Below are 26,917 nucleotides of genomic sequence, written 5' to 3'. Positions count from 1 at the left end.
AATAAAAAAAATGCTTTATGTAGGCCAAAGGCAAATTTAATGATAATAAATGTAATTAAACAATTGTTTTTGGGGAGAAGTTGAATAATTAAGGAGTGATTTGAAGGTAATTTTTTAATTATTAAACTAAAATTTAAGTGGAGATTAATAATCAAGAATAAGCCTTGGCTTTTGCTACGGCCGAGTTGGACAGAAAACAGCTTTTAAAAGCCACTGCTTATTTGACTTTTAGCCATGACCACAAGAAGAAAAAGGCATTTGTGGTTCCCACAAAGCACATTAAATTATATAAAAACTATAAAGTTTTATAAAATTGTTATATAGATGATAATTTCTTTTTCCTATTAAAAACAATTTTTTTTATAGAAATTTTCATTATTTATAATAAAAATTCCAAGATATTCCTTTCTTAATTGTATTATTTATATAATTCTTAAACATAAAATGAATAATTTTCAATTTTATAAAGAAATTTTTTATCAATAAATAAAAATATTATCTAAAAAAAATTTAATAAATAAATAAATAATTAATTAATATTTAATATATAATAAGCGAAAGGTTGAAAAAAAATAACAGCACTTGCATTTGTTTTGAGAAAGTCAATGTCCTTTCTCAGTGCTTGTCAAGGAGGGGTTAGTGTGGAAGATTGTGGAGAGAGAGAGAGAGAGAGAGAGAGAGAATAGCGGGTTCTCAATATACGTCTTAGTTTAGGTTTGGATTTACTAGTCACAGAGTAAATAAGCATTAAATGTGCAGAGGGGTTTGCTTTGCCTGCTTTTATTTGTGTTGCAGGGAAGAGAGTGAAAATCAAGAAAGAGAAGTTCTTTGTGAGCTCTCTGAGTTGTGCTAGTGGAGTTTTGGCATATCTTCACCTGCAGATTTTAAGGCTTTAAGGGCTTTCTTTCCTTTCTACTAACCGTCAAGATTATGTGAAACCCTTTTCTCCATCTTTTTTACTGATTTTCTTGCTGAATGCGAGTTTCTTTTGCAAAATTTGGGGATCTGGGTTTTGGGTTCTAGGGTTTGACTGTTTCTCTTTCTTGAGTTTCTTCCAAATTTGTTTTCCTTGTTTAACTTTTCACTGAATGGGGCTTTGACTTTATTGAATTCTGTCATTTGAATTTTGGGTTTTATGTTTCTGTGGGTTTTCACCTGGAAATTTTTGGAGCTGGGCTGACATCTTTTTTAGTTTCTATAAATTTCTCTTTCATTTTCAGGTTCTTCATTTCTAGTTAGTTTATTGAAGAAATCTATATTCACAGCTTTGTTGATCTAGTTCTAAAGCGAAAACCCTTTCTACAGAACCTAGAATTTGAAACTGACCCTCCACTGTTTCTCGGACATGGGCTAAACTCAACTGAAACCAACTGTTTCCTTGAGTCTTGAGCTAGGTTACTTTCTTCATTCTCGCTCAGATTGGTTGTAAAGTCAAAAGCTTTGATGCATCTTTCACTGTGGAAGCCCATATCTCATTGTGCTGCTCTAATCCTGGACAAGAAGAGCAGGAAAAAGGATGGGTCTGAATCCAATCTTGAACTCAAGAAGAACTCGTCAATTCTTCGGAAACTGCAAGAACATAAGCTCAGGGAGGCTCTTGAAGAAGCATCTGAAGATGGGTCTCTCTTCAAATCCCAAGACATGGAGTCTGAGTCACTTGGAAACCAGGACGAGAGCCTTGGGCGATCAAGATCCCTAGCGAGACTACATGCCCAGCGTGAATTCTTACGTGCCACTGCCCTTGCTGCAGAACGCATATTTGAGTCTGAAGATTCCATTCCTGACCTCCATGAGGCTTTCTCCAAGTTCCTCACAATGTACCCTAAGTACCAGTCTTCAGAGAAGATTGATCAGCTAAGATCAGATGAGTATGGACAGTTGAGTCCAAAGGTATGCCTTGATTACTGTGGATTTGGGCTTTTTTCATATCTTCAGACTTTGCATTATTGGGATTCTTCTACATTTAGCTTATCTGAGATAACTGCAAATTTGAGTAATCATGCTCTTTATGGTGGTGCTGAGAAAGGCACTGTGGAACATGATGTAAAGACCAGAATTATGGATTATCTGAACATCCCTGAGCATGAGTATGGCCTTGTTTTTACTGTGAGTAGAGGTTCCGCATTTAAATTGCTTGCAGAATCGTACCCTTTTCATACCAATAAGAAGTTGTTGACCATGTTTGATTATGAGAGCCAGTCTGTGAGTTGGATGGCTCAGAGTGCCAAAGAAAAAGGTGCAAAAGTTTATAGCGCATGGTTCAAATGGCCAACTCTTAAACTCTGTTCCACTGATTTGAGAAAGCAAATTTCAAGCAAGAAGAGGAGGAAGAAGGACTCTGCAGTTGGTTTGTTTGTATTTCCAGTGCAGTCAAGAGTTACTGGGGCCAAGTATTCATACCAATGGATGGCACTGGCTCAGCAGAACAATTGGCATGTCTTGCTTGACGCTGGGTCATTGGGTCCCAAAGATATGGATTCACTTGGGTTGTCCTTGTTTCGGCCTGATTTCATTATTACTTCATTTTACAGAGTATTTGGGCATGATCCAACTGGCTTTGGTTGTCTTCTTATCAAGAAATCTGTGATGGGAAACCTTCAGAATCAGTCTGGAAGTACAGGGTCTGGAATGGTAAAAATCACACCTGAATATCCTTTGTATTTGAGTGATTCTGTTGATGGTCTGGACAGATTGGTTGGTATTGAAGATGATGAAGTTGTTGGGAATGCTGAAACTACAACAGAAACTCGCCCAGGCTCACAGTTGCCTGCCTTTTCTGGTGCATTTACATCTGCTCAGGTGAGGGATGTATTTGAGACAGAGATGGAACAGGATAACAGTTCTGATAGAGATGGGACGAGCACCATATTTGAAGAAATTGAAAGTATTTCAGTTGGTGAAGTAATGAAAAGCCCAGTCTTTAGTGAAGATGAATCGTCAGACAACTCATTCTGGATTGATTTGGGTCAGAGTCCATTGGGATCAGACACAGCAGTTCAGTTAAACAAACAGAAAATGTCCTCTCCCTTACCACCTTTCTGGTTTTCTGGCAAGAATAGCCACAAGCGAATCTCTCCAAAACGAACATCAAAGATATATGGCAGCCCAATATATGATGACAGGGGGGTAAACATGGGGCCACAAGATGACCATCATATGCTGTCTTTTGATGCTGCTGTGATGTGTGTTTCACAGGAATTGGACCATGTTAAGGAGGTTCCTGAAGAAGAACAGTTGACAGAAACAAACTGCACTCTGCCAAATGGTAAAAAGGGTTCCGATCGTCCACATGTTCGTGAGATTGAGGAAGAACCTGGAACCAGCAACCCACATTCAGCTGGTTCTTTGTCAAATTCTGCTGTAAATAGATCTAAACTCAATAATTCAACATCTGCTGCTGTGCATCATAGCCTAGCAAATGGCTCAACCTCAGCAATTGGCTCAGAGATGAAAGAGAGTGCTATCAGAAGAGAAACAGAAGGTGAATTCAGGTTGTTGGGAAGAAGGGAAGGGAATAGATATGCTGGTGGTAGATTTTTTGGTTTGGAAGAGAATGAACATCCAAGCAGGGGAAGAAGGGTATCATTTAGCATGGAGGACAACCATAATGATCATCTAAGTCGTGCTCAGGAGCCAGGAGAAGTATCTGTAACCAGCCTGGATGATGAAGAGTACACAAGTGATGGGGAATATGGCGATGGGCAAGAGTGGGATAGGAGGGAACCTGAGATTATTTGCCGGCATTTGGATCATGTGAATATGTTGGGTCTCAATAAAACCACACTTAGGCTGAGATTTTTGATCAATTGGCTTGTGACCTCATTGCTTCAACTAAGGTTTCCCAGTTCAGATGGGGAAGGAAGAGTGCATCTTGTTCACATCTATGGCCCGAAAATAAAATATGAAAGGGGTGCAGCTGTTGCTTTCAACGTTAGAGATAGAAATCGGGGGCTGATAAATCCAGAAGTTGTTCAGAAGCTTGCTGAAAGAGAAGGTATCTCTCTTGGCATTGGTTTTCTTAGTCACATAAGGATATTGGATAGCCCAAAACAGCAGCGTGGTAATTTGAACCTTGAAGATACCACTCTATGTAGGCCAATGGAAAATGGGCAACACAATGGAAAAAGTGGGTTCATAAGGATTGAGGTGGTCACTGCATCTCTGGGATTTCTCACCAACTTCGAGGACGTTTACAAATTATGGGGTTTTGTTTCCAAGTTTCTTAATCCAGCCTTTATCAAAGAGGGTAGTCTTCCAACAGTTGAAGAGGGGACAGAGACGTGAGTTCCGCAATATTACAGTTCCAGGATGAAACAAGTGGATGCTTTTGAGCATGTAAAATCAATTGGGGTATAAATCTGAGAGTCAGAGCTGAAGATCAGAAGCTACAGAGAAGCTCGGAAAGTGTTTATGGCCATATTCTTTTGCTCTTCCTCCGGACTCTATGATTCAACGGGTGAATTTGTTAATTCTTGCTTGTTTGATTTTTCCCCCCCTTTCTCCTTTTGGGTCATTGTAGAGGGTGGCATTAGAATTTATATATCAACTCGGGAAGTTATGTTGACCTCAAAGCAGATTTGTATGGGTGGCAATTTCTCCACTCAACAATCTGCTTTTGGTCTAAATACAAAGTCAAAATTTCTTGCTTCTGTTAAAAAACTTGACCTTATTTTTGCCTGTTGTAGTTTATAATACAATTCAGTGGCAGGAAGGCAGTGTTTTGCTTATATTATTGGAAATTGCAAGGTTGAAGTATCAGCTTTATTTCCAAAATCTTGATCCTTATGACGTGATGTAAGACCAGAAAAGTGTTTTCTTACGTTAAAATTGTGTTTCACATTTTTATGGCAGTCTTCAACTTAACCTGAGCCCTCACACAAGCCTTGTTATCAAAAGAAGCAAATTCAAAGGTCTTATAGTTGACCATCTTCCTAGTCTTGGTTGAGTTGGTGATAGTCTTCTGTTCAAGCACGAAAAGCAAACTAAGGGGTTAGAATGGGAGAAATCGAATCCCGCACCAGAAACAGGGATTTGATGTTAACAGGAAATAGACACTCCCTTCGTAATTCGTATAATGCAAAGCTCTTCATCATAATTGGGGTATCTTTTCTTATAGCAATTATCATAATTGGGCCATACCCATTGAGCTTTGTTTCCCATGGAAATATTTATAGATATATGAATAATTATTTCTGCTTTTTCTTTCTTTTATTTCTTTGTGTGTATTTGATCTAGGAGGGCTTGAGTGGATCCCTTTTATAAAGTTGTTTGGACATAGCACTACAAATTTCTTTCTAAAACCAAATAATGATGAGCAAAACCTACTTTTTTTTTTCCCAAAAAAATGATACAAAACAAGAGATCCCTTCCCCTACCCACCTTTCACTACCTTCACTACAAGATACTCCACTGTTTCAAATGGAAAATCTTCTGTAATAGCTAACACATAGCATAAAATAAAGAAAATGGAATGATGGTTCCACGTTTGGCAAACTACTTTGAGAGCTCTTGTGGGGAAGTTTTCTTCAAAATGGAAACTTATGTGGTGGTTGATTATGAACCGTTGACAAACTTCAGGCGATTGAAGGCGAAGAAGTAGCCTAGTTGGCTACTTAACTATTAGATTTTAAAGATTTTGCACGTCTTAATCATCATCATTAAGAAATTGTTATTTACATAAACAAAGATGTACACACAAAAAAAAAAAAAGGTCAAGTTTCCCAAATTTTTATAAGGTATTATCAAAAGATAAGGAAAAATCAAAATTTTACTTTCTTAAGTTTTATAATAATAAGGGATTATATTAATACACACAAATAACAAACTTACAATCTAATATGCCAAAGCAACTCATCACCAGCAAATTGAGGTCTGCTTTTCCTGTACAATCTGAAGTTCTTCTGTCCTGATTCCATTGGCAGCTTTAGGGCAAAATGGGACAGATCAGCCATATTCTCACGAAGTCGATTCCTAATCCGTGAAACACCACAACCACCAAGTTTGATTGCATATAATTTAAATGGGGTGAGAAAATGATATGATGCCAATGCTTTAGCTCCAGATTGGAGCCTGGTTGGCAATTAGAGGTTGATTAAGATCTTAAAGATTGCTCTTTTGCAAAGATGAATCTCCCCCTTCGCTACCTGTCATAAAAATCAGAAAGATTCAATGAAGATGAAAGTATGAACACCTCACTCATGACAAAAGCAAACGCTAAAAAAAAAAAAAAATTTCTAGAAGATGAAAAGCAGATTCACTTTGTCATCATAAATATTTATACTAAAGCAGGAAAAAAAAAATATTTTGTTCAGTCAAATGGGCATTAATATAGGAAGATATGCTCAAGATCTTTTGCCACATATCCAGTGACCTCACATCAAATGAATGATACAACCAGTCATGTAGGCATATGCTTGAAACAAACTCATTGCACCCATCAATATAATAAGTATCTCAATAAAGTCCACCCATTATCCAGCTTTTCAGATTACACATTAAGAATACACATCAATATAATATATCTCAATAATGAATCTCAATGAAGTCCACCCATCGATATAATGAAATTGCTCATTTTCATCATTATCCATCTTCCATAAAGTCCACCCTTATCCAGCTGAAAGGAGAAAATCTCATCTCAGATCAAACCTATGCACATTAGAATCAATTATTGGAACTTAATTCTTTAAGCATTGAATGAGAAATAAGATCACATCTAAGGAAAAAATATAAAGTATCCATCATTATCAAACCAAAAGCATAAGAACTTACGAAGTTACCAAATAGAAGAAAGGACAGCTGATAAATTTCGAATATCAGGAGAAACCTCAGTACCTCCCTGCCATATTTAAGTCCTACCTATTTGACACGTCATAACCACGTTTCAAGATTACAAATATGCATCAACTAGAAATGGTTTGGATTTTCAATAATCCAACAAGTTCACGATTGTTTGTATTGACTATGAACGAAGCCAGCAGAGCGTGTGAGGAGATTACCGTGTGTTAAAAGATGAGGTTATCAGTATAGGAGGGTAAAGGACATTCTTCTGAACATTGTCATATATAGAAGATATTTCCTTGTGGCATGAAAAATATTGATGTCCTCGTTCCCCTGGGTATTCAAACTCTTCAAATTCAGCTGCAGTAAGCGGTAAAATGCAATGTTTCACAAATGAATATATTGAAAATAATTCCATTTCAGTGTTTCATTTTACTGTAATCATTAAATAATTCCTCCTATTGGTTCCTTCTTTTATAAAAAATGTCAAGAAACTTGGAGAAGAACATAAAAGTAGCGAACCTTCATCCACAGCAAAAAAACAAATGATAGAAACATAAACGGAGACAAATATGCAGCACGAAATAAATCTGGGCAACAGTTGATGGCTGAAGCAACCAAAAGTCCTCGAGCCCTTTATCCCCAGCTGGCAATCTTTTTTTCTTGCAATTTTTTTTTCAATAGGAAATTAGGCAGAGGAGAGAGAATCTTTGATGGAATTAAGTTTCTTTGTGCTTCTGCCATTATGATGCCACTTCTTATGTAAGCTATAATGCTTAACATATTCTATAGACTTCTAAAGTTTAAATAACTATAAGCAAATGGTAGACATTTCAGAACAGGAATTTAAAATACTTTGTGAACACAAGTTGAAACGAAAAAAACTAACAAATAGTAGTAGTGTAGCAGAAACAGACCTAAGATTGGCATATGCAATAACCCAGCCACGATCAAGAAGGCTTTTCAACTCACTACACCATCTTTTGTCAAGTAACTCACCCTAAGCTCCATGCCCATAAGCTCCATGCCCATGAAGCAACCCAGGGTTTTGATATGCATAGTTATGTTTGCGTGAATGTATGATAGTTAAGAGGAATTGAAACTCCATCATAAGAAGAGACATTATAACGTTCACAAGTATAAAACTCTGCAAGGTCATTCCACAAGTTATCATCTTCAGATTTGACTTTCACTTGAAGATCCAAAGTTTAGATTATCCAAGGACCGGTTGGCAACACTCATAGAAGAGGCAGAGCCATTCAAAATTCTTGTTCTTTCATAAAGCATATTTTGTTGTTGAATGATATTCCACTTGCCATTCGATGGGTCGTAATCAACTACAGTAACTGGCATCTTAAGAAATTTGGAGGCCAGGATTTGACCAACAATTCTACTCAAAACAAAGAGAACAAAAATACACATGCTCACGGACAAATACATGAATGGCTAAAATAAGTAGGAAGAATTAACAAATGTTTCCTCATTGTAACTGAGATTAGAATGAATATCAAGCCACATGAGACAAGATATAAATGCAGCCAGTGAAAAGGAAAGGCATGCTTTGTACACTTGTAGGACCTTTAACCTCTAAATCTCGGACATTAAACCACTTAACCACACAAATTCAGTTGATCAGCTGAGAGCCAACAATCTATAAAAAAATTTAAACATCTTTAACCAACAATTATTTGCAATTTTGCATAACTAACATATTTAACCAACATCTAAATACATTCTGAAAAGCAGGAGGCAGAGGGTAGGTATTACAGGAAACAGATGTTCAAAGTAATTAATTGAAATAGTTTCCATTCATATCTTCCAATAATTAACAAGATCAGGATCCATGTAAAAAATTTTCGACCAATACACCAAATTAGATATGATAGAAATATAAATTTCCATGGAGCTTGCTGAATCCCTTCACTAAAGTTAGTGCCAAAAAAACTTATACCACCGGTGATGATATAGTAAAGGGCATGGTTGTTGATTGAAATTTGAGAAAAATATTTTGGAAGAGGAAGGAATCTGGCTTTAAGCTCTCCTTTCTGCAATAACAACAGAAGAAATGATAAGAATACTAAAAGATTACAACATAAACACACCCATGACAACTGTTGCCACCACTGCTTAACTCCACACATTTTGCAAGATGATAGTGATTGTTTTCTTACCTTCCCAGCAGGCAAAGGCAGAGGATCCAAAAAAAGTCTAAAGCTCCAGAGTTCCCTTATAATTAGTGCCAAGTATGTATCACAAAAATCAATATCCTCAGCAATCAAATATACCGTGCAAGAAATGACTGCATGATGAAAGGTATTGGCAACCACAAACCACATCTCCAATTATTAACTAAAGAAAGTTGCTAAAAGAAATTATGTAACATATGGAGGTTAGTAAAAAATAAGAAGATACAATAAACGCATACTACAACGACATGAAAGAGGCTAGTTGGAAGAGAACCAGGAGAAAAACATAATTGCATGTAGACTGTTATGTACTACCAAAGTGTGTAAACTACAAATATACAAAATACTAATATTTACATGGTTCACTATCTCTACATAAGACTACATTTACAGGTATGTTGATGGTGCGACTAATCCGCAAGTATACGGGTCGTTTCAAGTAATAAAGTGATGAATCAAGTATTGTTCTCACGAGGATTTGCCGTTTGAGTACCAAACTATGAATGAAGCGATTATTTGGGCTAATAATTAAGGGATAAATGGTAAATGTAAATGAGTAAAGTAAATCGATTAATCTAATTAGAATATGAGTAAAGAGTAAACAAATAAATTCTAAATCTAGTTTGCAATTAAACTAAATTAACAATGGGTAATTCAAATCAAAATCTAATTATGTTAAAAGCGATTCCAGAGTTGGGGGTTTATGCATAAATTAATTAAGATTTGTCTTGGGCATTCCAATTTTTAGGGAAAAATAGAGTTTGAAGAAAATTGATTCTAAATTCCTTTGATATCTTTTTCAAGCAAACCAAAGTGTGTTCTGAAATAACCAAACCTACTTTCGTATGTTATTTGATTACTTTAAAACCCATTAAGTTTTGTAACCAATAATTAATTCCTCTTAAAATACTAGTTTATTTCTAAATCTAGGTGATTTTAAGTTTCAATCCTTGATTATCTATCAATGACTTTCACCTTTCAGTCCTTCAATCAAAGATTAACATAATACATAATGGGTACCAACATTAGGCAAGTAAATCAAGCACACAAGGAAAGAATCAAAACTCATATTTATGTAAAATAAGAAAATACCCAGTTCAAATCCACAAATTAATCTAAAACATATTTCCCAACTCTGAAATCTAAAGAGTTTACTCACTCATAATAGTATTTACAAGAATGATTGATGGAAAAGTAAAGAAAAACATGATAAGAGGGCTAAAATAGAAAAACCTAGGTAGAAGAACCCAAAACTCTGATTTCTGGAGCTCCAAAAATGGTTGCAGCAGCTCCTCCCAAAAGAAATGGCGTCTCCTCTCTCTCTCTCTATTAAATTTTCTTTCCTTTTTGTTTTTCCTCCCTTTCCTCTCTTAGCAAAAACTAGGAAATGATGAATTTATATGGTCCCAAAAAGTTGTCCTAAAAGTAAATAAGAGCCAAGGAGTGGATAGAAAATGAGGTGTAAAATTATCCAAGTCAGCAGCATTATTCACGTTCTGGGCAGTCTGCTTAGGGTTCGGTTTAACCCTAAGCAGCTTCTTAGCAAATTTCAGCTTCTGGTCGCACTGTCTGCTTAAGGTTAAGCAGACCCTCAGCAAATCTCGACAGACTTAGAGTACAATACATTTTTCTGCTAATGCTTGACTTGTGCTGCACCTTAAGCACTGCCGCTTTACCCTAAGCAGGATCTTAAGCAAAGTCTCAAGCAAATTTCGGCTAACTTACACTTTCAAGGCTTGATTTCTTCAACTTTTCTCTATGCTTAAAGAATTCCAAATTTCTTCAAATCACTTCCTAATGCACTCATTGATTTGCCACAAAATCCTATAAAAAACAACAAAATTACAAAAATCAAACATAAAGTATCTAAAGTTAACAAATAAGTTAAAATAAAGCTAAAAACATAAAATATACTAAAATATAAGGATAAAATGGATGCAAAACTACCCTAAAATGCCTATATGAAATGAGTGTAACAAATTCCCCCAAACTCAAACCTTTGCTTATCCTCAAGCAATTAAAACAATTAATGCAATTTGGAGTACTTTACCTTAAATTTATGAAAATTACTTATCCAAACTTTTAAACTTACTTTTAGCCACCAACAAACCATATATCCACTTTCAAGATACAAAGAGTTTAATTCTTACCAAAGTTATCACTGCTTAGCCTTGGGTCAATTATCCATATCATCAAGCCCAAACCAATCAATCACAAAGAATAATCATACTTAAATAGACTGTAGGGTAATCCATAAACTAAAGTGTCTCAAATAATGGTGGAAGTAAATGAATAGATTAATGATATCACAATTCCATAGGCAATTCTCCTATTACAATCTCCACTAATGTAGCAAAACACCATCAAAAGATCAAAAGGACTTTCAAGGGTTGTAATGGGGCCAAGGGGGTGATAATGTGGCTAACAAGGAAAGGATAAAGGTAACAAAATATGAGAATAATCAAATTATTAAAAGATCAAGACACACAAAATTTTTTTTTTTTGAATCAAATAGGGTAAGGAACTTTACAACTATTCACCAATGCTAGCATATAATTTTGAAACTTTTAGAGGGACTACATAAATAACATTGACCTTGAATTACAATCGTCCCTTTCAATTCACCCCCAAACTCATTTCTTTGTGCACTTGGGTGGTGAATTACTTTACATACCATAATTGAATTTGCTAGCCCCCCCCCTTTTTTTTATATCATTTCTCCCAACTAATTATTATTATTATTATTATTATTATTATTATTATTATTATTATTATTATTATTATTATTTTTAAGTGTATCTATCACTCAAAGAATTATTCTCATGGAGGGTACGTAAGTGTTTGGGTTTATGGCTAGGCATTAATGTGGGTTCCAAAGAAATAAGAGGGATAAATGTAGGCTCAAATTGGTTCCAAAGGGAAATTTTGAAGTGAGGTTGGCTAAGGCTAAAATATGGATTTAAAATTCAAAGAATGCCTAGATCATTTCTTTTTCAAGTCCATGCTATGATTTCGCCTTGAAAGGTTTAGAAAGATTGTTCTAGGATTAGTGAGACATCAATTAGCTACTTCTCACCCTAGAGTTTTCTCTAGGCACTCAAAGTCAACGCAATTGATTGAGTGGCCCTTGGCTAAGAAGATATAAACTAAAGAAAGAATCTAATAACTTTGCACCTATCCAGAACTTTTAATCCATCAAACCCTTCTAAAAGTAAGCTCAATTGCTCTTCAAAGTAATTCTCAATCCTCTAAGGATAAGGTAAAAAATTATTTTTATGATATGCATGATCCTAAAATGAATGCATAAATCAAATTAAAACTAAGTGTAATATATATGAAAACTATATGCAAATGTATGTGTATGAGTATGGACATGTGTGTGGTATATGTATAAGTGTATGGATTATCTATATATGGATGAATGAAATGCAATAAATGAATGAATGAAAATTTTAAAGAAAATTTTAATTTGCAAATTTTGCCCTCACCCCCAAACTCAAATGAAATATTATCCTCAATGTCTAAAATGAATGCAAATATGGGCAAAATTGTGTGAACTAATCAATTAATGAAATATATACAATTGGGGATTAAATCAATATAAGCTCAAGAATTCCAAAATTAACTCAAAATGATATTAACAATGAAGCTTTAGAGAGAAAAATGTGAAAAAGTATCCCAAATGTATGAATTTACACTGCTTAAGATGTTGCTTAACCTGTTGCGTAGGATAAACAAAAGCATAAGCATTGGCAACATACCATAAACATAAATAGTAAAAGAGTAAGTTGTTACCTCAAAATGATGTTAAACATATGCAGCTCAAAGGAAATTGTGCAACTCATCAATATCAACAAAATTAGGACTGAATAAAAGATAAAGTACAAAAATAATGTGCAAGAAGATGAAAAGGTGTAATGAAATAAGATCGAACAGTTAAATCAAGAATTAAACCAAAGGGCATTCATAGAATAACTATATCCATATTAGAAGATAAAATAAAATAAACTAAACTAAAGGAAAGAAGTGCAAATGTAATCATAAAAACTAATTACCAAAGTATTACAACTATGACTAAAGTTTGAAAATTAAAATAAACAGATTACAAAACAAACCTAAAACAGAAACTAAAACTGAATTGAAGAACTAAAACTAGTACTAAACTATCACATCGCTCAAGCTCTTTGTCAAGGCTTGGTTGTCAGTATCGTGTCCGCCTGTGTTCTGCGATAGGTTCGTTGTGATCTGAAGCTTCAGAAGCAGTTTCCAAATTTTCTGTGAGGTCTTTCATTTCTTGAAGCATGTCTTGGCCCCAATGATATAAATTGTTATAAGATTGGGTCAATTTATTGTAGAGCTCCAACATTTGAAGTTGTTGCTGCTTCTGCTTCTTTTTAAGAGATGAAAATCTCTTTTTAAGTTTCTTTTCTAGCTTCTTCTTTTGGTTGACCTGCTATTGACCCATGGTATCAATTTTAACTTCTAAGCTCTTCAAGGTTGCAAGGATATCTATGGTGTCAGGTGAGGGAACAGATGATTGGACAGTGAAACTGGCTACTTTGGATTCCAAGGATTTTAAGAGGGACAAAATATCTGCTGAAAACTGCGGGGCAGTGGTTGGTTGGGGTTCTGCTGGTGCAAAGGAAGTTGGGTCTGCAGTACCATTGGCTTTAGGATGCTGCTGTACCAAAGCATAGGTATGTCCTACTTTCTCACAAACATCCATGTGTAGCAACATTGTGCTGTCTATATATGATTCACCAGACACTGGCAGCAGCTTATATAGACTAGCATCAAAGCTAAATGAGTTGGCTATGGCAGTTATATATCCTCCAAAGACTACACTACCTTTGGTATGCTTTGTGACAATTTGGTGCCAATGAGTAGCTAGGAAATGGGCTGTGCTAACTTGTTTTCTCTCCTTCATGCACCACAAGAAAAATAAATCTCCAAAGACCCACAATGTCATATCGTGTCCCCTTCCTAAAACAGTGTAAGAGATAAATCTATGGAGGTATTTCAACACATGATCGACTATCCTAGAGGCTTTTGCTGTCCTCTGTCTGTAATAACCCCCATAAGGTGCAATGTCTTTCCAGAACTGAACAGAGTCATAGATGGTTTGTTGACACTCAATATTTTTATAGCCCGAACCCTGAAAACCAAAAATTTCATTCATAGCATCCATGTCTAACTCCCTATCAATGCTAGCACATCGAAAATAGATCACATCCTTATGCTCAGGTACTGTTGGTTTGAAATTCAGCCTTAAGGAACTCAAAAATTCCAAGGTCAAATCCTTGTACACTGGTTCCCTAATTCTAGCAAATTTAGTCCAGTTGACAGCATCTAAATAGGCAAATACAGAATCATAAATGCCTAACTCTTTTAAAATCTGCTCATCCATATATTTGTTTGCCAAAATAGGTTTAGAAGCTAAACCCTCATAAGCATTTTTCATATCGATGTCTTTAAAAGCCCAAGGTAATGGAACAAATACCTCCTCTATATCATTGGCAGATGACGCAGGTGCTGCTGGGGCAGTGGCAGGCTGGGGAGAATTTAAGGGTGACTTAGGTATAGGGGTTTGAACCGCTGGTGATGGAATTTGCGAGGAAGACCTAGTTCTTTTGCTGACTGGTTCAGAGGAAGGTTGAGGTGGAGAGTTTAAGTCTAAAGGAGCAGAGGATGCTCCTTTTCTTTTTCCGACAGTGGCTTTCTTGGGTCTACCCGTAGCCTTTTTAGTTTTACCTTTAGATTTGGTTTGAGATGGCACAGGTTTAAACATTGGTTCTTGGAACTGAGTTTCGAAAATGGGTGTTTCATTTTGCGGCTCAGTTTGTGGCGAGAGGGGGGTCGGCGGAATGAGGGTTGGTGTTTGGCCTTGGGGTAGTGGTGGTGTTTGCGGTGGTGGTGATTGAGGTAGTGGTAGACTGGGACTGGGGTTAGGGTTTGTGGGTGGACCACATCTTGGTTCTCACCATTTAATGAAGAGAAATAAACTCTTCAGCTTCCCTAAAAATGCCAGAAAAAATGGTGTGGGAAGGGATTCGACGGAATGAAGCTTTGGTTTATCGGGAGTTTGGGCGGGGGCTTTATAAAAAAAATGGAGGAAGTTTTGGGCTTTTTAAAATGTGGGGCAGACATCTGGTAATTTGGGTTATGCTTTGGGTTAAGCATATGGTTCAGCAGAATTTGCATAGGATACAGCTTAGTAAGCAACATCATTAGCAAGTTTAGGCAGGTTTTGGGAAAAATTGTGATTTTACTTACCAAAAACAGTCCAAATGTTATGGAATGCTATCATGACCCTCAGCAATTACCAAATACACATTAATACCACCAAATTGAAAAATTTAAGCTCATCATCTCTCATAAACTTATCAAACATAACACAACCATGAAGGAATTGAAAGGCAAATAGCTTAAATTGGGCATGGATTGTAATTACCTTTCTGCAACCCAACGAAATGGTTTTATTCCTAAGCTTATACCCAAAGCACATTTTCAGCAGCATTTGAGACAAGTTTCAGACATTCAAAAATTCCAGAAAAGACATAGAAATTGACTTTTTAAGCAGCATGAACAGTAGCATGAACAGTAACAAAAATCAGCAGACTACAAAAACTAGCAGTAATTCAAACAAAAACATGTAAATTTCTAACAGATTACAAAACTATATATACACTAAAAGGTAAAACTTAACAAACACTATTTTTGCACTTCAATAAAGCTCACATCAGTCCTAAATATCAAAACTGATCCTCATTTAAGTTGCATTTCACAGAATTTACACAAGACACAAAATTAAACATGTGCTATCAAGTAGATTGCAATATCAGCAATTTAGCACAAGTTTAAAGGTGTTACTATTCACAGGTACTGGATAAAGTGCAGAATTTTGCTTATACTTGCTCTCTTTCAATTCCTTCTTTTTGCTACATATGTTAATTTGCCCAATCTTCATGAATGACCTACAAAAGATAAACAAATGTCACTTTTGAGTTTAATGAGGGTAAAAACTGAAAATGAAATGAAATGGAAAATTAATAAACTATAAAAGGATACGCTTGGGTTGCCTCCCAAGAAGCGCTTATTTAAGGTCTTAAGCTTGACCTTCTTTTTAAAGCTCATGGTGGTTGGAATTGGAAAATATTACCTCCCTTCACAACAGGTGCTGAAATGAATTTATACTTCAACTTTTTCCCATTATATATGAAAATACCTGTTGCTTTGTTCAGAATCCCAACTATATCTTGAAGAATATTCTTACAAACTTTAGATGAATCTCCTCTTTTGAGTGATTTTGATGGAGGCTTGAGCTTAACTTTTGAAACTTCATTATTAATCAAATGAGATGGTGAAGCTGACTTTTTCTTTCGCACTTTATGCTGATTGCATTGCATTGGAATAGCTTGATTTTCCTCTAGTTTAGTAACTTCAGTTTCAGCATCATGCTCTATAACATCTACCCTATAACAAGAATTCATCACAGCTGGTTCCTTGGAATGTTGGAATAAATTAAACTCTATTTCCTCCTCCCCCACTGTCAACTTCAATTTCCCATTCTTTACATCTATATTAGCTCCTGCAGTGGCTAAAAATGGCCTTCCAAGTATGATGGGTGTTCTTACATCCTCCTCCATCTCTAGTACAATAAAATCCACTAAAATGAAAAACTTCCCAACTTTTAATGGTACATTCTCTAAAATCCCAACTGGATACTTTATAGATCTGTCAGCTAACTGCAAAGAAATAGTTGTGGGCTTTAGATCTCCAACCTTTAACTTCTCACATATGGAAAGTGGCATCAAGCTAACACTAGCCCCCAAGTCACATAATGCTCTCTCAATACTTGTTTCTCCAATGTGACATGGTATGGAAAAACTTCCAGGATCTTTCAGCTTAGGTGGGAGCTTGTTCTGCAATATAGCACTGCACTCCTCAGTAAGTGCAACAGTTTCATAATCTTATAACCTTCTTTTATTTGATAAAATCTCCCTAAAAAACTTAGCATAAGAATGCATTTGAGAAATGACATCAGTGAATGGAATATTGATATACAACTTCTCCAAAACTTCAAGGAATTTCCCAAACTACTTATCTAATTGTGCTTTATGAAACCTCTGAGGAAAGGGCAATGGTGGCTTGTACGGTGCAAGAGGCACATATTTCTCTTCTATTTTCTTTTTATCTTCTTTCTCTTCATTTGCTTCCTCACTAGCTTTAGCTTTAGTTGAAGTGGATTCACTCTCACACTTATCTTTCTTTTCTTTCAACTTTACTTCAATTTTGTGTTCTTTCCCCATTACCTTTCCACTTTTTAAAGTAACAGCATTGCACTGCTCCCTTGGATTCTCAGGTTGGCTAGGAAGCTTCCCAAAAGCTTTACTATTTGAAGAGCTAGCCTGTTGAGCTATTTGATTCTCTAACATCTTGTTGTGTGTTGCCATTTGATCTACTTTAGATGCTAATTGAGAAATCATATCTTGTTGACTTTGATGGCTCACAAGTAGAGTCTCAATCATAGCTTCTAATCTAGCTGTCTTGTCTGGTTGTGCTTGTTGTGGTAGAGGTGAAGCAGGTGCATTTTGAGGTTTAGGAATTCCAGGAGGAGGACCTCTATTCTGCTGAAAATTCTGATGTTGTTGATACCCAGAAGGTTGCTGAAAATTTTGATGTTGTCTTTGTCTACCTCCCCAAGAGAAATTGGGGTGGTTTCTCCATATTGGATTATAAGTTGTAGAAAATGAGTTACCACCTGGTCTTTGATTGTAGTTCCCCACATAATCCACTTGCTCACTTGAAAAATCTTGATTAAGTACAGAAAAATCAGCTGCACAATTGACATTTACAGCTCCAACTTCTACTGAATTACTAGAACCTCCAGCTGAAGAATCTACTTTCATGCTTAGCTTGTCCATTTTCCTTGTCAAAGCATCAAACTTAGCATTAATCATAATCATGGCATCAAGCTCGAACATACCAGCTGGTTTCTTGATCTCATTCCTCTCACAGCTCCATTGGTAGTTGTTATAAGCAATTTTATCAAGAGCAGAAAAAGCTTCATCTTCAGATTTCTCCATAAGATCACCTCCAGAAGATGCATCAATTGTACTTCTAATAGCTGGTGAAACTCCATTGTAAAAGTGTTGAACAAGCATCCACTTAGGAATCCCATGATGTGGACATCTCCTTTGCAAATCCTTGTACCTCTCCCATGCTTCATATAAGCTCTCATCATCTCTAGGTTTGAAAGAAGTCAGCTCATTTCTTAACTTAGCTGTCTTGCTTGGTGGAAAATATTGAGCTAAAAATGCTTGAGAAAGTTCATCCCATGTTGTGGTAGAACCCGGTGGCAAAGAATGTAACCACTCTCTAGCTCGGTCCTTCAAAGAAAAAGGAAATAATCTAAGTCGAATTGCATCATCAGAAACTCCATTTATCTTTAACATATCACTGATCTCAAGAAAGTGTGCTAGATGCACATGTGGACTTTCACTTGGATTTCCTCCAAATTGTGATTGTTGTACCATCTGACAGAGTGCAGGCTTCAGTTCAAAATTGTTAGCTTCTACTCTTGGTCTTCTGATACTTGGCATGAAATCCCCAATGTTAGGATAGGCATGATTCTTCATAGAGCGGTTGTTATTATTGTTGGCCATTTCTTCTTGTAATTGCTCTTACTCTTGTGCTCTTTCTTGTTGTTGTTGAGCTTTAATTTCAGCTTTTCTCCTTTTAGATTCTGCTCTTAAAGCTTTTGCTGTCTTTTCTATTTCTGGATCAAAGAATAAATTGATTTCTTCACTTTTTGTTCTTCTCATAAAATAAAGTACCTGAAAAACAAAATAAACAAATTCTCAAAGTAAAATGGTAAAAAGAAAATAAAATAAAATGCCCAAATTAACCAAACAAACAATTGTTCAATATCAAACAAAAATCAAATCCCCGGCAATGGCGCCAAAACCTTGATGGTGCGACTAATTCGCAAGTATACGGGTTGTCTCAAGTAATAAAGTGATGAATCAAGTATCGTTCCCACGAGGATTTGCCATTTGAGTACCAAACTATGAATGAAGCGATTATTTGGGCTAATGATTAAGGGATAAATGGTAAATGTAAATGAGCAAAGTAAATCGATTAATCTAATTAGAATATGAGTAAAGAGTAAACAAATAAATTCTAAATCTAGTTTGCAATTAAACTAAATTAACAATGGGTAATTCAAATCAAAATCTAATTATATTAAAAGTGATTCCAGAGTTGGGGGTTTATGCATAAATTAATTGGGATTTGTCTTGGGCATTTCAATTTTTAGGGAAAAATAGAGTTTGAAGGAAATTGATTCTAAATTCCTTTGATATCTTTTTCAAGCAAACCAAAGTGTATTCTGAAATAACCAAACCTACTTTCGTATGTTATTTGATTACTTTAAAACCCATTAAGTTTTGCAACCAATAATTAATTCCTCTTAAAATCCTTGTTTATTTCTAAATCTAAGTGATTTTAAGTTCCAATCCTTGATTATCTATTAATGACTTTCACCTTTCGGTCCTTCAATCAAAGATTAACACAATACCTAATGGGTACCAACATTAGGCAAGTAAATCAAGCACACAAGGAAATAATCAAAACTCATATTTATGTAAAATAAGGAAATACCCAGTTCAAATCCACAAATTAGTCTAAAACATATTTTCCAACTCTGAAATCTAAAGAGTTTACTCACTCATAATGGTATTTACAAGAATGATTGATGGAAAAGTAAAGAAAAACATGATAAGAGGGCTAAAATAGAAAAACCCAGGTAGAAGAACCCAAAACTCTGGTTTCTGGAGCTCCAAAAATGGTTGCAGCAGCTCCTCCCCAAAAGAAATGGCGTTTCCTCTCTCTCTCTATTAAGTTTTCTTTCCTTTTTGTTTTTCCTCTCTTTCCTCTCTTGGCAAAAACTAGGAAATGATGAATTTATATGGTCCCAAAAAGTTGCCCTAAAAGTAAATAAGGGCCAAGGAGTGGATAGGAAATGAGGTGTAAAATTATCCAAGTCAGCAGCATTATTCACGTTCTGGGCAGTCTATTTAGGGTTCGGCTTAACCCTAAGCAGCTTCTTAGCAAATTTCAGCTTCTGGTTGCACTGTCTGCTTAAGGTTAAGCAGACCCTCAGCAAATCTCTGCAGACTTAGAGTAAAATAGATTTTTCTGCTCATGCTTGACTTGTGCTGCACCTTAAGCACTGCCGCTTTACCCTAAGTAGGATCTTAAGCAAAGTCTCAAGCAAATTTCGGCTAACTTGCTCTTTCAAGGCTTGATTTCTTCAACTTTCCTCTATGCTTAAGGAACTCTAAATTTTTTTCAAATCACTTCCTAATGCACTCATTGATCTTCGATTTGCCACAAAATCCTATCAAAAACAACAAAATTACAAGAATCAAATATAAAGTATCTAAAGTTAACAAATAAGCTAAAATAAAGCTAAAAACATAAAATATACTAAAATATAAGGGTAAAATGGATGCAAAACTATCCTAAAATGCCTATATGAAATGAGTGTAACATATGTCATCTTCCACTATCAATAAAATAAATCATCAATTACAATTACAAGCTCAAAGTTATATTATCTATCATCCCAAGTATACCAAAAAAAACCACACTGCAGATCATAGTAAATACATTATTTAGTCCTCATAGTCTCCTACGTAACCAATATATTTACTACTTTAATTACATTATGACAATGTCTTCAAGTATAATGGACAATGGTGTCCTACTCTTAGACTATGCCCTTCTTCACTTTAGGCCAAAATCTCCCTCTCTCTCTCCATGAGACTGCAATAGGCTAGTGTCACTCTTCTCAATAGACAAAAATATTTTCTTCACAATGGGCAGAAGCCACTCCTCAGTAATGGGCAAAGCCCTTCACTCTATAGGCAATCCCCCCTCCATGGGCAAAGCCAATTAATCTTTACACAATGCTCCTATTTATAGTGTTAGTCCCATCAGTTTTAATCTAATTAAGAATTCTACTAAATTTAGGAATAGTACTAAAATAAGAGTTCTATCATAATTTAGGAAATAACCTTTATCATATTTAGAAATATTTTTCCCACTCAAATTAGGAAAGGTCTCTCTAAGTTCCGCTAGGATTAAGTAACATAGACAAAGCACACCAACTTCCCATTTTCTTGGGACTGGAAGAAGAATCAGCAGGACTGCATAAAATCAACCAGCTAGCCCTACATGGCAACATCAGTAAATAAATAAATGTACCCCTGATGATGTTCAATCAAGCAATGGGCCAGACCTCAGCACTCCCAAACTAATGTCATACCAGACAATGGATCAGCTGCATTATTAGAAAAACCTAAAACATGCATATGATTATTATTCCATTTCAACTAAGATTAACTTCAAATCTCAAGTTCAGCACAAAGTATTCTGAAAGTGATACCTTTGAAAATGTTGTAGAAAAGATATTGACAATCACTAAGTAAAAAACATTTATGTGTCTAATGTTAATAAAAACATTGTCATTTGGTTCATCTAAAAGCAAAACATCTTCATCAGTTGATCCAATCATTCCAAAATATGTCTTGATGAGATAAAAGAGAGTTCAAACTTTATTTTGTTGAATCAAAGATAGCACGTGACAAATCAAAATGATGCAACATTGACATAATACTTACAGGCATGGTCTCTTGTTGTAATGCCCTCACTTATGCCCTAGTTGTAAATGGATTAATTATTATGAAATTGAGTTAATTTGAGTAATTTTATTCTTGCATTAGGAATTAATTTAATTATTCCATAATTAATGTTAATTTATCAATTGGAGAGTTAATTAATGTAATTGGGCTATTTTCCTTTAGTAAGGGGTGAGTGGGTTGAGCCCATTAAAATATTTTGGCCCTAGTTTCATTTTCCCTCATCCTATTATTAATAAAACCTAAATAAACTAAGCACTTCAGCCACAAACCCATTCCCTCTACCTTAGCTGACACTCACATTCTTAGCTCTATCAAATTTCTCTTCAATCAAATAAAGGAAGAACACACCAAACCCTTACACCCTCCATAGGCGAATTCCATCTTCCCCAATCATTGATTTAATCGATTCTTGGCATTCAAAAAATTGAAGAAAACTTGTTGAAGAGACAATCTTGAAGTGCCGAATTGAATTGAGGTAAGAGACTAATGATTTTCCTCTCTTCTTGAATTCTCTTTCAATTTCATGTTGAGAATTGAATTAGGGTTTTATTATTTTGAAGATTGGTGCAAGGGAAGCCCTAAAACCTAGTTGGCCAAATTGAATTGGGAGAAATTAAGGGGAGATTCAATTGATTTTTGGTAAGTAAAACCCTCCCTTGATGATTTTAGCTATGGCCGAATGGAATTGTGTGTTGATTGTATGTGGTTATGCTGTTAGGTTATCAAATTGAGGGTTTTTGGTGTTGGTCGATTGATCTCAAATCTTTAGAGGCAAAATTGTGGATTTTAATTTACTGAAAATTAAGTACAATAGGTTAGTGTATTACCCTTGGGCTTTGGCCTTTGATTTGATGCAAATTGTATGGGTGTTGTTGGGAAAATAAATTGACTATATGCTGTTTGATTTAAGTTTGATTATAGTACTATTGGAACAACCCAATTTGAGAGGGCATAACTCAGCCAATTTAAATAGTTTTTGAGCAAATCTTGTGCCTAAAATGAAATTCAATCAAAGAGCTAAAACTTTTATGTTTTGTGGAAAAACTGATTCTATCAAATAAAATTACATATTGCTTGTGCAAAATTTCTACTCTGTTTTGTACTGCTGCTAGAATTTACATTTTATTTTGTTATAACAACTTTAAATGATCATAATTCAGGCTATAAGAATGACTTTTAATTGAATCTTATGTCTAAATTCAAGCTCTAAGAAAGCCCTATAACTTTGTAGTTTGGGTCAAAGGCTAATTTGGGCTGTAGCATACTGAAAGAGAGAAAAACATTTTAGTGCTCTGTGTAGGTCTTGTGCAGTTCACAACAGCTGTAAAAAAATTCATAACTAGAATTCTGTAACTCAGATTGAGGTGAAAAAAGTTGGAGAATTAAATAGACTCATAATGTTATGTTTTGGTAAAGTTTAATGATAATTGGACTAATGTAGAATTAATGGTATATTTTACAAGATGACTATTATGCTGCTATTTTTCAGAAATTATGCTGCATGTTGGTTATTGCATTGCATGCACCATTATTATATTAAATGAGTTGTAAATGATATGAACAGCCACATATATGATATTTATTACTGGAAACATTAAATTAAGCCCATGTTAAAGATAATCAATGGTGACATGATGTGTTTAATATCCCTTGGTATGACTAGTCATTTATTTATATACGCGCATACATGGTTTAAATTACCACGACATGGATTTACTTGGCCTAGGGCCATGATGTGGATTCACTTAGCATGTAGCCATGACGTGATTATAACTTGGCATGTAGCCATGATGTGTACTTAGCAAAGAGCCATGGTGGGAATCAAGGGGAGGAAATTCTTGGCTAAAAGCCATGACGTGTTTCTTGTCACCACCATTATAAATGACATGGGCATTGTGATAATAAATTATATGGAAATCAATGTCACATGATGCTTGAGGTGTTAATTTATGCGCATGGTTGTGTTACATGATAATATCATATGTGTGTAGGGATAATATGGAGATTGGCATGTCTAGTTGTTATAAATAAGCATGAAGGTGCATAAAAATGGCATTGAGAATCATACACATAAATTCTTACTATAATGGTGCTCATGTCCATGACTTGGAATTACCATGTGAATTATGATTAGTATGACTCATAATAAGTATAAATGTTATAATGATTATATCTTAATAAATTATAAATGCCTTTATGTTGGTATTTCCTCATCTTATATCTATACATTATAGCATGCCATATTATATACATTCTACGCATATTACCATACACATAACATAAGGGTAAATACACCACTAAGCATTATTGCTTAGTGGATTGTTCTTGTGAATGTCTGTAGGTCCAGATAAGAGCAAGGCAGCACAGAAGGCGTAGACAGCATTTGACAGGCGATTAGTGTCACACCTTACCTCTACATAAGGCATAACATGATCCCATAGTATACCTAATAGATTACCGAACTTCGCCTACCGTTAACCCATTAAATACACTACAAGAGATTTTAAAACCCTTTCCATTTTAATTTAAAATGGTGGGTCATAATTCTTAATTATTAAAATCCTCAAATTGAAATTTATTTCAAAATCAAAATTATTGATTAATTTAAAATCTCTGCAATTTTTTTTAAAAATTCAGAAGAGTGCCTTCTATAATTTGGAAAATAGTTCTTCCCAAAAATCTGTATAAGCACTTCCAATATATTTATCTCAACCCCAAACTCCAGTATAGTTCAATTCAACTGAATTTCAACAACACAATTCAAACTCAATTTAATATCATTCCCAGCAATTTATAAAAAAATTTTTCAAAATAACTGAGCATGTCATAAAATGGAATAAGAGGTTTATATTACAATATTTTTACAGATCAAAATAATTTACAAACTTTATTATACAACTACTCAAGACCAATTACAGTATATACATATAGTTCATATACATTAAAATGAAAAGTTTACAAGGGGTATAATCTATATACCCAGCAAAATTCAAAAGTGCAGTCACTTCTAGCCATAAGCAGTCTACTCTGCTGCTTTATCTGTATCTCTATCTATGACAACAATGAGCCAATGTCTTAGTGGTGCACAACATTAAAAGAATGATAATTTAAACAATAAATAAATCACAAGTAAACCACTTGATGTGTTAACACATAAAATCATGCTTAATTTCGAAAGACAGAAAATTTCTTAAAGAAATCAAATTTCACTTTATAATTCATCAAATAATATTTTTAACAAGTCACACAGCTTAATCATGATATCAATGTTCAATTCATCCCAATAGCCAAAGGCTAATGCAGAATATCATAGCTAGCTAGCAAAATAAATGAGTACTTATCCTATTCATCCTCGACTGGCACACACCTCAATACTTCAGCCAGAGAGGGAGTTCAAAACCAATTCTTTCCACTAGACACGCTAGTGAGGAATTCAAACAAATAATCATGATTGCTGTGGTTTCAAAGCATTTGAACTATTCCTAAGCACCAAAGCATTTAGCAATTTGTATTTAAATAAATTCCTCAACATTTAGGCCAACAGTATACAATTTGTTTTATTCACAATTCTTGATAGAAATAAAGTCATAAATTAATTTCATAGTTTGTTCAAAATAAAATTTCAATTGAAAATCAATAAGAAATTAATTGTTGTGTACAAACCTTTTATGAGTCGCCTCTTGGTCTTGACTCACTTTCTCTTTGTCCTTTCAAGTGTCTTTTTCTACTGAAACACACAATTTACAGTGTTTCAGTACTCATTTAAATAATTTCTAATGAGAAATTTCAACAATTAAATTTTTGTAGACTTATTTTACCCACTACGGTTTATAAATTCAGGTCCTTTACATTTTTGTTTATGAAAGTACTATTCATTACACTATTCAAGTCAAAATATTCACTTTTTCACCTTTAATAGGTATGTCAGTCTTAAATGCACTTATATACCGCATTTTGAGTGTCAAATTTGTTGGCATTGATTGCCATTCTAAATTCAAAGTTTCCTAGGAGAATTTGTAAATTTTCAGTTTTGGGTCACTCACTTTTACTATTCCATTGGAGCCTCTAAAGTGGAAATTTGGCTAATTTTCCTTCATCAAAGTTGTTCCTTAAGGTCTTAACTTTAATTCCCTTTTTGAATCACTCTATTTGGAGTTTTGTAGCTCAAGTTATGAGCCATTTAACCATAACTGGCTGGATTGACCAATTCCAGAATTCTAGGCAAAATTCTGGGTTTCGGCAGTTTTGGTGACTCAAGTTTGAGTGGCAAATTGATTTGGTTATGGTTAAAATTTGAGATTGTTTTCTCCATGAAAGTTGTAGTACTATGTCATAACTTTCCAATGGTGTAAAAATAAGATCATTTGGACCTTTCTGCGCCCAGTTATGACCATTTGAACAAGTACTGTTCATATGGTCATTTCTATACAGGGGCAGTGTGCCTAATCCGGGTTTGACCTAATTTTTCACTAACTTAAGGTCATTTTTAGGGCAACATTTCTGCACAAAAATTGTTGCATTATGTCTTCATTTTCATCTTCAATAGGCCTCATGCCAATTGGAGAAGCAGAATTTCAATTTTGGTCCTTTAAGTGGACCATGGTTAGGCTGTCCAGAATTGGACCCTTACCAACCAGCATTCTCTTCCAATTCTCACCGTTCAAACACACTCTAATTCCCACCAATTGACCAAATTGAGTCTCAATTAGGTCAATTGCTTCACTTTCAAAAATCTCCAAATTTTTTCCCAATTTCCCTAGGGTCAAGAACCCTAATTCTTCAATTGGTTCAATTCATGCAATTAAAGTGCATACTTCACATCTATACACTTATTCAAGCTCATCTACACCTTTAATTCCAACAAATTATATCAAACCCTAATTAATTACATGCTGGCTGGATTCCATGAAGTTTCATACATGAGTGGTTTCTTTATTTTTTTATGCAATTTCCTACTTATTCAAGTTAATTCCTATGCATTTTATTCAAATTAAGTTGGAAAGAGGAACTTACTTGTTGAGCAGAATTTTATCTCCAATTTTCCTCAATTTTCTTCAATTCTTCTCCTTCTAATCTTTCTCTTGAGGTTCAACTTGAGGTTCCTATTATCTTTCACAAAGAATTTATGGTTTAATTTGGGTTTAGAAAGCTTGATGATAAGCTTTCATGGTGGAAAATGTAAGAGAGGGAGAGGAGAGAGAAGGCTCAAGGCAAAGGAGGAAGAAGGCAATAAAATTTTTGCTT

At 34.9% G+C, this 26,917-nt stretch overlaps 1 protein-coding gene, 1 long non-coding RNA gene and 1 other non-coding gene across 3 annotated transcripts; 2 read left to right on the top strand and 1 right to left on the bottom strand.

The window, feature by feature from the left end:
• Window positions 1-603: 603 nt before the first annotated feature.
• LOC110672245 (uncharacterized) lies at window positions 604-4,727 on the top strand. Its single transcript, XM_021834966.2, has one exon. The coding sequence runs from the start codon at window positions 1,444-1,446 to the stop codon at window positions 4,282-4,284; it is 2,841 nt and encodes a 946-aa protein (XP_021690658.2). The 5' UTR covers window positions 604-1,443; the 3' UTR covers window positions 4,285-4,727.
• A 992-nt stretch (window positions 4,728-5,719) lies between these two features.
• LOC131181551 (uncharacterized) lies at window positions 5,720-8,822 on the bottom strand. Its single transcript, XR_009150081.1, has 3 exons — window positions 6,999-8,822; window positions 6,772-6,858; window positions 5,720-6,143 (listed from the first exon to the last, which is right to left on the bottom strand). It is a non-coding gene; the product is annotated as an uncharacterized LOC131181551 (long non-coding RNA).
• A 9,318-nt stretch (window positions 8,823-18,140) lies between these two features.
• LOC131181945 (small nucleolar RNA R71) lies at window positions 18,141-18,247 on the top strand. Its single transcript, XR_009150415.1, has one exon. It is a non-coding gene; the product is annotated as a small nucleolar RNA R71 (small nucleolar RNA).
• Window positions 18,248-26,917: the final 8,670 nt, after the last annotated feature.

Source organism: Hevea brasiliensis, chromosome 7, assembly GCF_030052815.1.
Source record: "Hevea brasiliensis isolate MT/VB/25A 57/8 chromosome 7, ASM3005281v1, whole genome shotgun sequence".
NCBI classification, from domain to species: Eukaryota; Viridiplantae; Streptophyta; class Magnoliopsida; order Malpighiales; family Euphorbiaceae; genus Hevea; species Hevea brasiliensis.
This window is presented reverse-complemented; position numbering and strand designations above follow the sequence as displayed.

Coding starts and splice junctions, on each gene's coding strand:
- LOC110672245 (XM_021834966.2), top strand. CDS start 1,444: ATGCATCTTTCACTGTGGAAGCCCATATCTCATTGTGCTGCTCTAATC.